Here is a 14,918-nt window from a genome sequence, read left to right on the forward strand (position 1 = left end):
AAAGTTGTATGGAAAGGTCTGAAATGCATTCTGCAAATAGAAATTTTGATATCGGAGACTAAACACTTTTTTTATGCCAAAAGTGGTCACAATGCCTGAAATGCCTCCACTATTTCCTGTAAATTCAGAAGCAGTAAAGTTGACTTAATAGTTCTGAATTAAGTGTAAACTGCTTTTATCTCAAGTAAATTGGAAGACATTGAATTCATTTGAATGGCAAATAACAATAAAAATAGCTTTATTCCCTGAATCCTGTACCCAAATATACAAAGAAATGGAAAACCGTCAATAACAGAAAAAAAAATCAAACTATAACCTAGAATCTATACCACAATAATTCAAAAATTCTGAAATAGAATAAGGTTCCACACATTGATAATCAAGTCTGTGAGATTTTTCTTGAATTTCCTAATATCAACTATGTCTAGTACATTTTTGGGTAGATTATTATAAAATTTAATACACATATACTTGGTACCTTTTTCAGTTAATGACATTTTATGTATCGGAAAGTGAAAGGTACATCTTGTGTTATTAATATTTTTGAGATCCTCGAAATAATGGGGACTTGTTTTCACAAAAAGAACGCACTCTAAAACAAACATCCCAAAGAAAGTGAAAATTCTATTCTGTCTGAAGTGCCCTCTGCATGATTCTCTATATTTTAGACCAATCATAGATCTTAAAGCAGACTTTTGAAGTACAAACAGTTTACTGCAATCGGAACCACTACCTCAAATCACAATTCCGTACCTGAGTATAGAATCAAAATTCGCAAAATAAATTAATCTTACAAGTTGCTTATCTACCCATCGAGATAACACCCTTATCATATAAATAGCCTGATTGAGTCTCTTGCATAGATGATGAATATGTTCGCACCAATTCAATTGATTGTCCACATAAACTCCCAAAAATTTAAGTGGTTTGTGATATTTCTACTGCGGTATTGCTGAACATTATTGTTTTCGGGAAATTTTCTTCAGATCTATTAGTCCTGAACATGACGCATTCAGTTTTATCAACATTTAGATGGAGCCCGTTCTGACTACAGCAAATATTCATTTGATCAAAAGCTGTTTTCGTCTGTTCGATGCAAGTTTTGAGGTCTTAATTTTTAATGAGTGCATTTGCATCGTCAACAAATAAAAGTATATTGATAATTGATTGTATAGATGATATAGATGAAGGCAGATTATTAATATAAAGAAGAAAAAGAAGGGGGTCCCAAAACACTCCCTTGCGGTACACCTACATTAACCACTTCTTCTTTGGACATGTGAACTTTGTCACCCGTGCCAACAGAAACTCTTTGCATTCTATTAGTTAGGTAACTACGCAGAAGATCAAGTTGGTTGTCGCGAACACCATAAAATTCAAATTTATTCAGAAGTCTCTGGTGATTTACACAATCAAAAGCCCTAGAGAGATCTATAAAAAGTCCGATGGGCATCTCACCTTGTTCAATTGCCTCAATAATACCCAATGTTAGTTCATAGAGAGTCGTGGTGGTGCCTTTACAGCGCAAGTAACCATGTTGATTTTTCGAAAATATCCCGAATTTATGAAAGAAGTTCAATAACCGGTTCACTAAGATTTTCTCGAAAATTTTTGAAAATGCAGTCAACATGGGACGATAGTTGTGAATATCATTTGGATCTCCTTTTTTATATAGAGCTTTGATTACAGCTGATTTGAGGGCCGATAGAAATAAACCCTCCGTAAAAGCTCGATTGATGATATGTGATAGAGGTGTGGCAATTATATGAATCGAGTTTTTAATAACAGTTATAGCAGTTATATCATCATAGCCACAAGCGGTTTTACTCTTCATTTTATTGACCACACCAATTACCTCACTTTCATTTACGGGAAAATAATAAAAGGATTAATTATAACTTTCATTATAGCTGGTACGAATTTAACCAGATAATCTAATCAATAAAAATGTCTCTTTACTTTCCTGAATGAGTTTTATATGTTTATAAAATGTGGTGCACTTAAAGCGTTGATTTAAATTTGTACTCACCTTCCTAGACACAATATTTTTTATTTGTACTTTATAACGTTCTGGAACATTGAATGCTATATGACCAAGAGTTACAATTGCAGTCCTATAGTGGGGAGACTCAGCATTCAAATTGTTTTTTATGCCATCTAGTATGTTTGGGAAAAGAGAATCATGTAAATTTGGCATATTTTTATATATGCAGTGAATTGCTCCTTTGGCTTGTTTTGGAGTACCAGTAATGGCATAATTTTTACATACTGGAGCCAACTGATCCATAATATGCGGAAAAGAATCATCTGAAAACAACAAAATAATTGAGTGAATTTATTTATCACATATTATAGCATGAAACAACATTTAAAGATGTACAAATGTTCATTATAATACTAAATAACCCTTTTTTGGAGTTCTGAAAATTTGGTTTTGAAATGACTCCAGTGTTTTATTTTTATAATAATAAATCAAGTTGGCATTATTCAAGTATTTCAATATATCAATTTCTCCAAGATATAGCTAGAAAATAAGGATTTCAATATTTTTTTTATTTGCAGTTTGTTTTATACTAAAAGTTTTTTGCTCTTAATATATTTTTTGACATGTTTGTTGAATATAGTTGACAGCCAGATATACAAGCTTTTTCTACATGAAAAATAAAAGATATGTACTTTATAGTTTTCGAGAGCATGACATGTTCTTTTCCCAGTCGCTCAGAATATTTGATATTTCCAAGTTATGGTAAGTCCTCTTGAAATTTATTTTTGGTTAAATATAATATGTAAGTTACTTTTTCGAACGGTAAATCTGAAATGGACCTGTGATATACAGGGTATGAAAAATATTTAGCCAAATATCTTCTGCACATTATTGATTCATAAAATGCGTAAACACAGGTTGACAAATTTCTTTAAACATACCATATGATGAAATTCATAAGTTTTCCTTTTTTCGAAAAATGGTAAATATTTATATTTCTTCCCTATAGTGCAATAAGCCACTTTAGAAAGCGAATTTCATTCGAGATGACTAATGAGAAAAAACAAAAGATATCTTTTTTCGTTGATATACAGAATGTTGTTTAGATTTCTTTTAATAAACATACATATTTTGAAAAATGAGCATTATTCCTTTTCCATCGCCTGTCTATAATAATAATAAATTCATTAACCCATAGATAGTATAAAACAATATAGGATAAGTCAAAATAAACAACATTCCTCCATTATTTTAAAGAAATTCATCATCTAAAAATTCCTCAACACTATAATATCCTTTTTTTAAAAGTAACAACTTCACGGCTTTCTTGAAAGTATGCATATTCTGATTCTTTAGGTCATCTGGTAGAGTATTGTACATTAATATTCCCATGTATGCTAGGTCATTTTCACAAACTGTCAACTTATGAGAAGGTAATCGTTCAACTTGAGTGAAATAGATACGTTTTTATTGATATGATCAAATGGCCATCGACCTAAGTCCCTCAGTCAATAATAAAATTTATAGTATTTTTAAGTGTATTTACAATATAGGTCTGAAAGAAAAGGGAAGAAAAAAATATATAATTAAGGAATTTTAATTTGGGAAGTTTTTAGTTTTTATAGTAAAGTGCATGTTGGAAATTTTCTGCAAGGGAGTTCTAATAGAGTGGAATAATTTATGGAAACCCATCAATCTGCAAATGACAGATAGAAATATTTGTGGAAATAATGAGTATTGAAATCTTCAGTCAACTATGAGAAGTAATATTGTTAATTGGGCACCAAGTAATTAATATTGTGTCGTTTACATGAAGAAAATAGGTAATTACTTGAAAAAAATGCTGTTTAATGAAATCTACTAGTTTCAACAGACCCAAGACGTTTCTGTATTTCGTCGAAGGTTTATTTGGGGACATTTGCCTGAGGGCTTTGGGAAATTGAATGCAAGTTTCATTCCCAAGACTAGTATGTAGCAAGGGACTGATGCAAAATCTTTTTTCATTCTATTAGCCTCTACTCCTTTCTTCTGAAAATGATGGAGGAGATAATTGATCAGGATATTAAATCGGGACTACTATCCAAGTTTCCTCTGCACAAAGATAAACATGCATACCAAGCTGATAAAAACCTCAATTTCTGCACTTAACAGGAAACATTATAAGACTAGCACACAAAAAAATGCCCCATGTGCATTAATTGATTTCGAAGACGCACATAATCTTGCGATAATGGGTTAGGAGCAAGTATGACTCTGAGAGGGTATCCTAAAAAGATGATATTAATGCAATTTATCAAGAGAAATATATTTAAATGGATGAATGAATAAAGAATGGACGAAATCGCCACAACCCACCACAAACCACACAAAGATCTTGGTTAATAAAAAAAAAAGAAAATATACATAGAACCCGCTAACAGAGTAGCCCTATTAGCGTGTTAGGTCAAAGCTAAACTGTGAGTGTAGAATGTCACTCAACATACTCCTACATTGGGTGCCTGGTCACTGCCGGGTACAAAACCTTTCTATGGTTTCCCAGCTAGCCATCAGTTGATGGCAATTAAGGAATGAAAACAAAAGAGGAAACTAGGGTTCTGGCGAATAGTACCTAAGTAGACAGAGGCATGCCAAGTTATTCCTTCCCTACTTGACAAGCTGGACCAAGAAGTTTCCCTTCTCACTCAGTAAACTAGTGTTGAGGGAAGTGACGGGTTCACTCACAGGACATCATCCTGTGAACTATTATCTGCAAAACACTAGAGTTTCTAGACATGTCGCTTCTATAGAGATGCCACTGAGACAGCTGAACACTTATTTTGCGATTTTGAAGCTATACATAGAAAAAGGTTATATCACCTTGGCTCATAGTTTTTAAAATCGGAACAAGTAATGGATGTAGCATCTGATATTGAAGTTTACCAAAACTTAAAATGACAAACACAGTAGCAACACAAGTAGTCTCGTCTTTGATTGGCTGACGGTTTTTGAGCCTAAATATAGCAACTTATTGTTTACATTTTGGGTTAACCTGAATTTTGGCATTTATTCAAAATGAAGACCCATTGTATTAAGTCACTGTAGTAGGTATTCTTCAGTTGAATAAATTTGTTCTACAAGGTGTTCCAAATTAAGCTGGCACCATTGCCGACTCTAAGATATTGGTTAAATGGGCAAACTGATAGCATTTTTAGTGGCCTCCTCGATGCCGAAAACAAGAAAAAATTGACAGTCGCGTTGTCATAATAGTTCATGAAAATATATTTTTTTTTAACAAGAAAACCCAAGCATACCGCCGGGCAAGAATTGTGGCACGGCCAAGTCCAGCCTTTGCCGCATTCCTCATACCCTAATTTCCTATGTTTAATGGAACACCCTATATTTTTTCATGCATTTCGATTCGTAATAACATTCTCAACAACAAAGCTCATATTACTTTTCTTCCTAAAATGGAAAATGAGCGACTCATTTTGAAATATTTATTTCTTTCACTAGTACAAAAAATTTATTTGTTTTGATGAATAATACCTCATGATTGTCCAAACACCCATTTTTTTGTACTTATACGAATGACAATATTTCGTAACTAATAGCAAAATAAGACAGTAAAAAGAAAAATTGTGTTGGGATGTGAACTCATGAAACCCATGATCATCATGTCGCACCACTCAATTGACACAACTAAGATATTTGGTAGTAATATACAAAACAATAATTTCCTTCTTGAAGCCATTTCGCTAGCTGCATTCAATTTGTGAATCAATAGTGTCAATAGAAGGGCCCAAATATGTGTTCAACAAGAAGGCAGTGTTTTTGAACATTTACTCAAAATTGTATAGCGCTTTATCAAATCCGTTTGTTATAAATGTTTCCAATTAATACAACTGTCTCATTTTCACCTTTACGAAAGAAAGTAACATGACCTTTGATGTTGAGAATGTTATTACGAATCGAAATGCATGAAAAAATATGGGGTGTTCCATTGAAAAAAATATAATTTTATGAAATATTATGACAACGCGACTGTCCATTTTTTCTTGTTTTCGACATCGAGAAGACCTCTAAAAATGCTATCAGTTTGCCCATTTAACCAATATCATAGCATCAATAATAACGGAGTTGGCAATGGTGCCGACTTAATTATAAACATCCTATATATACAAACCTATCAGGCCTAATAATTTCAATTTTGATGAAGTGTCAGTTCAGTTAAATCAAGAGTATTCTTGCCCCATTCGCCATTTTTAGGCTAAATTTGAATGTATTGTCGCCACTGTGTTCTTTCAAGTTATTGTACAAAAACTCAGCTGCCCTTACTGGTAAACTGCGAATTAGAACAATAGATCTTTAGGTCAAAGTGATTGCAAGGTTATCATGGACTTATCACCCCTTCTCCAGGGTGATTCATTATTATATAAGTGTATATTTTAACTCAGTACCAAGTCCTAACTTTCTGTTCCAATTTTATTGTAACAGAATACAACAATAATTAGAATACTTACAATGAACTGACAAGTGTATTTATGCTTGTTTCCAAGCATACATTTTTGTTATTATTAATGCCATTTATTTTTGAAATCATTGAAATCGGACATATATTCCCATATTGTCTTTTTGTTGAAATTACATGACCTTTCATGTGGCAAAGTTTTTGAGTGAGCTAATAAATCATCCTGTATAACATTATCTGATCTAAGATTCCATATTATTTTTGGTGCAAATCAGGTATCAAGACTCAACTATACAGGGTGTTTCCTAAACATGCGGCAAAAATTCAGGGGGTTGTTCCTTGGACTATTTTAAGCATGTTTTGTCCTTGGATGATTTTTGAAAAACCTCTTCGTTTCGAAGATACAGGGCGAACAACATTTTTCATATTTTTAAAATTAATAATAGTTTAAATAAAAATGCGTACTGCACTGTGTTTACTAAGTAGGTACAATTTATTTTTAAATTTGTTTAACAACATTCCAATTACTAAAAACGGCCAGTTTTTTGACTAAAAATTGATAAGTTTATACCACTCCAGTAGAAAATGTGGAAGACTTGCGAAATCGGATCATTGCTGGGTGTAACTTAATAAGAAATGATCCTGGTGTTTTTGAAAGGGTTCGGCAGTCAATGAGGAGAAGATTGGATGCTTGTATGCTGGCTAGAGGTGGTCATTTTCAACAGTTTTTGTAGGTTGAGTTGAATTTTCATGTAATTTTTCATAATAAAATGTTATTATCTGAAATTTTGTTTCCCCTATATCTTCGAAACAAATAGGTTTTTCAAAAATCATCAAAGGACAAAATATTCTTAGAATAGTCCAAGGAACAACCCCCTGAATTTTTGCCGCATGTTTAGGAAACACCCTGTATTTAGAGATAGAGTTTAAAATGAGTTCATTATTTCAAATCCAAAACTGGTTCATCATTCAAAGATTTCTTCAAAAAATTGTAATGGCAAGATATGACAAAATGAACCAATAAAAAATTAATTCAGAAATGTTGAATATAACATATTCAAAAATTTTATAGAACCATTGAAATACTATGTATATGTAGATTAGTTTTATGCCAACATTATCAATTTTTACTTACATAAACATTTATATTTGCCTAAAAATGTGAAGACAGAGAGCACTAACGGAGCTATGAACTCGTCATCTATCTTCAGCAATTCCAAAAGATGTTCCAATACATCAGTATGATGGAAATGTGATGGAAATACGACTGATAACATAACCAATAACTTTAGTCCTCTGTCACCTGCTGTAGCTGGATGCAATCCAATTTCTTCTATTGTATTCCCTCCTTTCAAGCAATCTTCTACATAGCCCACCAAAAGCTTGACTGATTCATGGTCAATCATGACAGAACTTATTCTTTCTAACAACATTTTGACAGTGTTATAATAAAGATTGACCATTACAGGTTGACCCAACTTCTTCAGTACCGCAGCAGTTGCTTCAGAACATTGAGTACAACTGACAGTTGGCCTTGCAACAATTTCCATTAGCTCTAATAAACTGTTATCTCGTTTCAAATGGGCACTGAATTTAGTAAGAAATTCATGAGCTTTAACTGGTTCTGGAAGGCACCTTGACAAAGCTTGTACCTGAAATTATGAAAAATCAATGATTAGTCTTGTAACAAAATCTATATACTTTTTTTGTTTATTGCTTAAGAGGGGGTTTACACCACGTGGCATTCTCCTGATCTTTGAAAGTTTCAGTACTCCTCTCTCCTCGGCGTTTTTGAGATCCCACCACTTTTCAGGATGAATGAAGCAATCTCAAAAGTTCCTCTGATATACCGTCCTTTTCTACCATTCAAAATACGTTTTTACGTCTTTATTTTCAATTTTATAAAAATCGCATTTTCAGCCATCGACAAGACTTTTTGTATAATATTTTAATTTGAAAGTTCATAAAGAAATAAATATTTGTTCAGAAAGTTGTATCATGCATATATTTATTCTTCAACAAAAAAATTGCTCTAATCCTTTTTTTCCATTACAAAAAAATTAAGGAATAAGTACTTCCCGAACTTTGACGAACACTTAGAAATGAATAATGGTGAAAGCCTCATATAAATCCATAGTCTAGCGTAAATAAAGAGTACTAACTTTTGATCTGATCGCTGAAATGAATGAGTTTACTCCACTTATGAATCGTCCTGAAAAAGTTCAAAATTGAACCAGAACGCCGACTTATAATAAAATAGAGTGCAACTGTAAATCTACCAAAGCCTCATTGATGATGAATCAGTTTTCAAATTCTATTCTGTTCGTCCGACCGGCCGTCCGTATACACTTTCGAACAAAAGGACAGCAATTTTCAGGGTAGGTTTGGATCTTTAATGTCATGCTTGTTTGTTAAGGGACTAGGAGTTCCTTGAATATGGCAGTTCAAAATTTTGTTATTTCAAAACTTCGAGATGAAAATTTGCATGAGGCCGTAGGTTGATGATTTAAAGCACTTCCATGTTTATCGCATAACCAGAATCATAGAAGAATAACAAAAAAATAAACATTATTTTCGTGACCACAGAACGGACGGAGTTGAGATTTTGGGTTTTGATATGATATACAGGTTTTCTTAACGAAAAACTCCATTAGTGTGTCTGGTGATGAATAAGAAAAGAAAATGGAAGACACACTTATTACGTTTAACACTTAGATATATATGTATACATGGAAACAATTTCTCAGTAAAATTATAATACATTTGATGTCTTTTTTAAAAAATACTTATTTCTTTGACGCTGACCTGATGATGGCCTAGTGTCGAAATTGATTGTCTTAGAATACAATTATATAAATAAGTGTGTCTTCCATTTTCTTTTCTAATGATATACAGGGTATTGTTTCAAGGATACAATCGTTTCATAATTGTTCTGTTAAACCGGACCTGGATTTTTCTTGTAATCGTTAAGTAATTCACTTAAGTTCAAATGTAAGCCAAATATAAAGGGTTGTTCGCTTGTTATAACCTCGAAAATAAATGAGCACAATTCATGAATCACCCTGTATCTCGGTAACCAAGGAAGTGAGACCCAATAAATGGGGTATATCTAAATTCACTGTTCAAGTATTTCTGGTTACCAATGAAACACCCTGTATAATTCAATAGTAGTAGATAAAAGAATGTATTCTTTTAGGATGAAACTATAAGAAAAGTTGGAAAGTGACGGTTTGAAAAAATGGGTTCGCAAAAGCCAAAGCTCGACTGATGACCTGAACAGAAGGCGAGTTCACCACGTTAAAGTTGAGCTATATTTCATGTTACATACTAGAGAACAAAATCTAATTTTTTTAATAATTAAATAATAAGAATGAGCGTCTTCAAAGTAAGAGAATCTGAACGAATAACCTTTTTTTTTTAGTAACCTCTACTTCTCAAATTATACTCCAATTTTATATATATTTTTTTCAGAACCAGCATCAACATTCTGTTTTTGTACCTTTTTAAATGTTGCAACTGGAACATATGTTGCTAGGGTGTATAATTTGTTATATTAGATTGTGTACTTAGTGAATATTATGTCTAAAGTAATGACAAGTTGAATGCGATAGTTGTGATATATATTTTGATGAATGTTGAATTGTACCTGATATTAAGATGAGATATATTTCATGATTTTATTATTGAGACCCCCAGTCCTGTTAGATTGTTGCCTTTAAAGTAGAGTTTTGGTTATCTTTGTAGATTCAGACACTTTATAATCATTGATGACTTTATGGTTACCTCTTTAAGTTCTTTAGGTTAATTATGAAAAAAAAATTCATATAAATTTTAATTCAAATATTTTAGTAGCCCTGAGGATGGAATTAATGATTCCAAAAACTCCGCATAGAATAAAGAAATTTTAATGATACCAGAGTTTGGTCAATATCCCTTACAATTTTCCAGTATCAGAAAGTACAACCATTGAAACATTAAGTTGTTACAAGATATAATAAATAAAATAAAAATATGGTGCAGGAACAGCAGCACAAATGAAAACATGAGTTCAAACATCAAATTGGCTTCAGCGTTGAATAGGAGACTATTCTTACTGGAATGTAAGAGAAGACATCTGACTCTCAACCATATAGGCATGAATACCAATAATATTCAGAGGTTATTTGAGATTGGAGCGAGTACCAAGTTTAATAGGAAGCTTGAAATATTTAGAGAAGATTCTTCGGCTAAAAATAAGTCATGCAAATTACAAAAACAAAGTTATGAAAAAGATGAATAATTCAATTATCAAGAATATATCAGAGGTACCACCCAATTAAATCATAGATGAATTTAATAGTGGATAAGTTACAGAAGACATTTCCATTTGAGAAACAAATTGAGTTAGACTACATGAATGTTGGAACATCAACATTGATACACAAGATGGATGGTTCAAGAAGAATGTGATAACAACTTTGTAATTGGAAATAAATTTAGTATGCCTGTATCAAATAAAGAGATTCCAATTAATAGACTCATAACAGAATTGGAGGACATTGTGGAAAAAGCACTTGAAAGTGGAAGAGACCTGCTTAGAAATAGAGTGACAAACATCATGATAAACCATCTACTTATAATAATATAACATTTCCAACTGATGAAATATATGAGACAAAAAAAATTCTGAGAAAATCCAAATTTGATAGTACTCGATACCGATAAAGGGTCAGTGGCAGTGATGATGAAGAAAGAAGAATATCAACAAAAAATGTATACATTAATCAACTCAGATTATTTTGAAGGAAATCCAAGAGACCCAACAAGTATCATACAAAATGTGCCCAATCAGAATACATAGAATTTTTCGAATTATTAGTTGTCAAGTTGATTTGCCTACCTTTTCAGTTGTCCAAGATGAGTAATAAGTCTATATCATTGTATGTTTTACAGAGATTTTATAATGTCTTTTGGATACATTTTCTTTAGTATAATGTTTCTCATATTTCCAATTTCTGTAGGAGCAGAGCATATCATCATAAAGAGAAAAATTATTTTTTCACCTGATATATACCTTCCTAATGTATTCACAATCAGTGATGAATAACTCAAATAAGATCCATTAATTCACGCCTTAGAAGTAATTTGGCAGAATGATTGATTTTCATCATAAGCAAATATACCATTCATTTTTGAGAAATAGTAATTTCTGCATGAAATAGTTATTGCAAAAACCAAATGTATGTAGTTTTTATTATTTCAACATAGAAGAATTAGTCTACACTATAGTAGAAGTGATGATAAATTTAACCGATCAGAGTCATGAGTCAGTGGTCGGATGATCAACCACCGAACAAAAAAAGGTCAAATGAAAATCAACTGTTAATGTTATTATGCAGCTAATTTTACAAGGCAAAATTTACGGAAAGCGAGACCCAGGAAGAAGAAGAAACTCTTGGCTACAGAATCTTAGACAGTGATTCTCCTTAACAACAACAGGACTCTTTCGTGCCGCCGCAGATAAAGTGAAGATAGCCATGTTGGTCGCCAACATTCGTCGCGAATAGGCACTCCAAGAAGAAGAATGTTATTATCACTCCAGAGCTGATATAAAGTTATTCTCCATAGAAGATCATTGCTTTCTAGGAAAAAATTGTCTTTCACCTTTAACAACCTTTCTACATTAAAGGTTAAGAAAGATTATTTGAATTTACTTTAGTTAGGTAGAATTTTATTAGCATAACAATTAGTTTTTCATTATGAGAGAAGCAACACATAAAATATTCTTCATTTTATGAATTATGAACTACTTCATTTAAGTTCACATGATGGCTTTGTTAACATCACAATATATAAACAAATTATGTTATGGAAAAAAGCAAAATGGCAACAATTATGGATAAAAAGCTTTGATTATTTTTGTAATTCTCTATTTGAAATACATTGCTCACCTTAAGTCCTATTTCTTTGGAAACATCAATAGAATTTTGTCTACGATGTATTTCTAACCATTCTAGCACTAATTTTCTAACACATAATTGATTTTTCTGTAATTCCATAAAAGCCTTAATAGCATGATCATCTACAGTCCCAAGAAGATGATATAATTTTTTCATTCTTTCTACTGCAGGTAGTTGGTAAGGTACCAAACAAGTATTCAAAAGTCTTTCTACCAACAACCTATCTTCCATACCAGACATATAATAACCATGAAGTATTTTATCTTTTATCCAAGTTACAGCTTTTTTGGTTGCATTTGGTACATCAGGATCACTTAAATGTTTTCTATAAATTAATGCTAATCCTGACATAGCTTCTTTACGTATTTTAAATTTTTTATCTAAAGTTCTTTCTTTAACAAATTCAAGAAGGTCTTCAGAGTCGGATACAACCTGAAAGTCTTTTTTTGCTGTTGTCACAATTGCCATCACCACTTCATAACGAACATTCTCTTCTGAATCATGTTGCCTCAGTTTCAAAGTGTCAGTTATATCTTTTCGTAGTTCTGGATGGTTCACTAGGAAATGCATAGAATACTGAACACATTTTATTCTGATTGCAAGAGATATATCATTGAATCGACCTAAGAAAGCTCTCCACAATCCTCCAAATCTTTTGGCCAGTTCTGAATCTTTTTCACTAAACATACGTGCTAATAGTGCTACAGCTCCTAATCTCTCTTCTTCTAAAGGAGAGCGTAGTTTACATTCAAGTTGCGGTAAAACAGATACCAGTATTTGAGGACATATATGATTCAATTCATATATCAGATCATATACTTTTTCACAAATCTTCAAATTCTTATCTTCTTTACCTAGTATCAGTACATGGTTGAAAAAAGCTTGGATATATGGTTCTAATGTATCAGAAGTCTTAATTATCAATTCCTTAGCAAGTAAATATGAATTTTTCCGTTGAGATTTGCTTGGTTCCACAATATTCATCAGAATAATATCTAATAAATCATTACTCACAATATCACTTTCAGTTATTAATGGACAGAGAACATCAAGCATGAAACTTTTCACTCTTCCAGAATGTTCATCATTGACAATTTTGAACATAAGTAAGAACAGAGCACAAAATATTTCCTGGCAATCTTCGAGTTCAAAACACATGTTGAATGATTTAACGTAGGCAAGGTTCTCTAGTAAGTAGAAATATCTTTTGAAGGCAGCATCTTTTGGATCTTTCAACCCAGATAATTGTGTGATCAAAAATAAAAATATGGTTTTAACTTGTTCCTGATCTTTATAGGGTGCTTCTGGGGCATAGACCCTCAGAACATCTGCTATACAACATGCTATAAGAAGTTGTACATCTCTTGATGGATGGGATAAGAAATAATCCTGAGCTAAATGTAGGGCTAATGGTATATATTGTTGGTAAGCTCCTTCATCTTGTCCCATAGCTTGTAGGGTATGCGCTAATGTCTTGAGCCGACGAATTAGTTCATCAGACCCTAAATCGTCAGCTATAGGTCTACACCCTGGTGGATATACTATTTCAGACATGTTAATACCTGCAATAATAAAAAATTGCTTTTAATTTTTGTCAAAAATAAGATGCATCTTACAAACGACAAAGTTAACTCAATCTATTATATTTAAGCTGCAATTGATGATAAAAAAACTTTTGAATGAATTAAATTGAGCATATTTGGTACAAATATTTACCAGTTCATCAAAAGCACTGTTTGCAAAACTTCATTGAACAGCAGTCGATATTGTTGTAACTATAACCGACTATATAATTCCTATGGCAAAATATAAAAATTATAACGCCATTGCGATAATATCTCACAATTTAATTTTTTTAATTCTAATTCACGTTGAGTTATTATAGAAACAGGGACGCGGGCGATACAACAAAATTTATCCATAGAGTCCATAGACAACCAAATAGCAAACACAGAAATCAGGGACAGAATCAAACTTCATCTGTCAACGACAAAAATGATCTGGTTAAATACACATGTATGGAGGCCAACGATCATCATATTGCAATTCAGTGTTACCAATGCTACTTCACTGAAAAATCCGAATTCTATGTAAAAATATCCGGAAAAATCCGCGTCATCGGAAAAATATCCGCTAGTTCATAGAAGCATATATTATTTGAAATAACTCAGAAAATTGGATATTTTTCATGCGCTCATGTTAAAGAAAACATTTGACTGGCTCTTTCTGGTTTACAACGAATATATATCGCACCCGTCGTAGAATAAGAGTACAATTCAAAAATTGGTTTTGTTGGGAAATCGTATTTGAAGTTTTTGTTCTATACTTTTGTCTACTTACTCAATTAAACACGCTGAACATCATTAATTCCTGCAGCAATCCATTTAAACATTATAACTCTAGCACCTTATAGTCAATTGATGCAATTTTTCTCCTGATATGGTGGAATATTCTGCTGTTTTTTCGAAAAATTTGAAATGTTACCTTTTTTCATGAACAGTTTCAAAAATTTTTTTCACGGACGTTTGCATCATTTTTCTCAATTATC

General features: G+C 32.2%; 1 protein-coding gene across 2 annotated transcripts in view; it reads right to left on the reverse strand.

Moving 5' to 3' along the window:
* The window catches only part of LOC123670847 (sister chromatid cohesion protein PDS5 homolog B), a 29,898-nt gene extending 15,588 nt beyond the window's left edge, over positions 1 to 14,310 (reverse strand). Inside the window, exons 1-4 of one of the 2 annotated variants that reach the window (XM_045604412.1) lie at positions 14,087 to 14,310; positions 12,362 to 13,932; positions 7,567 to 8,083; positions 2,030 to 2,307 (exon numbers count right to left, since the gene is read on the reverse strand). In XM_045604412.1, coding sequence (XP_045460368.1) covers positions 2,030 to 2,307; positions 7,567 to 8,083; positions 12,362 to 13,924 — 2,358 coding nt within the window. In that variant the 5' untranslated portion in view covers positions 13,925 to 13,932; positions 14,087 to 14,310. The remainder of the gene's footprint in view (positions 1 to 2,029; positions 2,308 to 7,566; positions 8,084 to 12,361; positions 13,933 to 14,086) is intronic. The other variant, XM_045604413.1, reaches the window with a different exon arrangement.
* Between the last annotated feature and the right edge of the window lie 608 nt (positions 14,311 to 14,918).

The sequence above is a fragment of the Harmonia axyridis genome, chromosome 1 (assembly GCF_914767665.1).
Source record: "Harmonia axyridis chromosome 1, icHarAxyr1.1, whole genome shotgun sequence".
Lineage (NCBI taxonomy): Eukaryota > Metazoa > Arthropoda > Insecta > Coleoptera > Coccinellidae > Harmonia > Harmonia axyridis.